This window comes from Silene latifolia, chromosome 7, assembly GCF_048544455.1.
Source record: "Silene latifolia isolate original U9 population chromosome 7, ASM4854445v1, whole genome shotgun sequence".
In the NCBI taxonomy this organism is placed as follows: domain Eukaryota; kingdom Viridiplantae; phylum Streptophyta; class Magnoliopsida; order Caryophyllales; family Caryophyllaceae; genus Silene; species Silene latifolia.
The window spans coordinates 84329111-84331150 of record NC_133532.1 but is presented as its reverse complement, the minus strand read 5'-3'; the positions used below and the strand labels follow the sequence as shown (position 1 = coordinate 84331150).

Sequence of the window (2040 nt, the reverse complement as noted above, 5' to 3'; positions counted from 1 at the left end):
TAATTAGAAGTAATCACACTCACTCCATGTAAGTTAAGAACTTTCAGAGCATGACAACATAATAAACCCTTTGACTCAAAGTTCTTACATGAACATGTCACTGAACCACACAAGGGATTAAACGTAACTACGAAATCAACCGTCTTTGTCTCTTGTTGTAGGACATGAACATAATGGTCACCATCCTGGCTATATCCTTTCGCAACTAAGTGTAATGTATCATAAAACTCCCTCTTAAACTCATCAAAAATTGCAAGAGTATAAACCTCAGCCGCTTGCCTCAAAATTCCACTATCTCGAGCCGCATACACCGGTTTTCCCATCCTGCAGCGAAAATCTAGCTTTCGCTCTTTAGAGCGCCATCGTTCAGCGACCTTTTGTACATGATGAACTAGACGGCTTAGTGTCATGGTCTTACAAGACATCTTACGAATAACACTATTTGTACTTTCGCTCCGTTGCGTGGATCTAACCCCTTGACCCGAAAATATATCAAGACTAAATGCAGGACACCATTTTTGTGAAGGTCATATAAACGTTTTAACCATTTATGATCTGTGAGATCATAATCAACTATCATTTTGAACCAAATTTCCTCGAACTCAAGTTCGGAGCGACAACCATATACACACTTGTTAAAAATTTCCTTAAACCCGGGAACAGATAATTGATGACTAAGATGTTTTCCTGCATTTTGAGATAAATGCCACATACATAGACGATGTTTGGTGTTAGGAAATACCTCTTTGATAGCATTTGTCATAGCTTGGCTCTGATCAGTGAAAATAGTTATCGGATGTCGATTACCCATTGCTTTCAAGAAGGTTTTAAATAGCCAAACAAAAGTTTCAGTAGTTTCATCTAATAAAAATGCACATCCAATAACCACATTCTTCTTATGGTGGTTAATTCCAGTAAATGGGGCACATATCATACCGTACATATTTGTACGATAAGTACTGTCAAAAATCAACACATCCCCGAAAGACTCATAATCTATCAATGATCTACCGTCACGCCAAAAAAAGTTGGTCATGTGGCCATCGTCATCTAACTGCACAGAAAAGAAAAACATTGGGTCATTCTGCTGTTCATTGCAAAAATGATTCACAAGACTTTGAGCGTCTCCTGCTTTTAACTGAGTCTTCTTTTTCGTGCGAATATGATTATTTAGATCTTCTAATGTAAACTGAACTTTGGTTTCTCCGCCTTTTTCATTTGCTAAGTATGAAAACGTTTGAGTAGCCCCGAAACCTGCGTCAACCATGGAAGAAATAACTGATGCATCAGCTGAATCTATTTTTCTCCCCGATCTTAGTAAGTGTTTTTCATCATCTGCTGCCATTTCATGGTTATGTTCATCATTGAAGTCAACAACAGTCCATAAACCGCCGCCTTCTTTAAATCTAATGGACGCCTTACAGAGAGTGCGGGTATCCAAACGATTTTCAGATTCACCATTTGAGACTCCTTCCTTCGAACATACAAATGTACGTGTAGTGATTTTTCCATCTTTGTTACGACGAAAAACATGCTTACGGATGCTAAAACCCCTATCAATTGCATATCTGTTATAGCAATCGTAGGCTTCCTCTTCGCTGCTCACAGACCTACCAATCATAATCACATTTCCAATATTTCGTTGTAAAGTAGCGGAAGGACCTTCTTCATGATCCGAGAAATTATACCCTCCATTTAATACGTCTTCCATAGTTTATCAATAGAATTAATAAACAAAACTAAGAAATTATACCTATGTTTTGTGAAATGGGAAGTAATATGACAGAGGCAATTTGGTGGTAGAAATACACCCGGTTAATTTTGGCGGCAAATTTGGCGCAATTTTCTATTAGTGACGAGATTTTAGATTCTTAGTACAGATATTGCAATCTTATTAGTTAGGCAAATATTCCAATGAAATTATTTTAAGATCTTATTATTATTACTATTGACATGGCAGTTTAAGCATTTTCTATTAGTGGGTAACACCACATAGTTAAAATGACGTGGTGTTAATGAAACACCAGAAATTTTCTCGTA

The 2040-nt window shown here is 37.1% G+C and overlaps 1 protein-coding gene across 1 annotated transcript; it reads right to left on the bottom strand.

Annotated features, from left to right (window-relative positions):
- Positions 1-406: 406 nt before the first annotated feature.
- On the bottom strand, positions 407-1711 carry LOC141590309 (protein FAR1-RELATED SEQUENCE 5-like). Its single transcript, XM_074410907.1, has one exon. The coding sequence runs from the start codon at positions 1709-1711 to the stop codon at positions 407-409; it is 1305 nt and encodes a 434-aa protein (XP_074267008.1).
- Between the last annotated feature and the right edge of the window lie 329 nt (positions 1712-2040).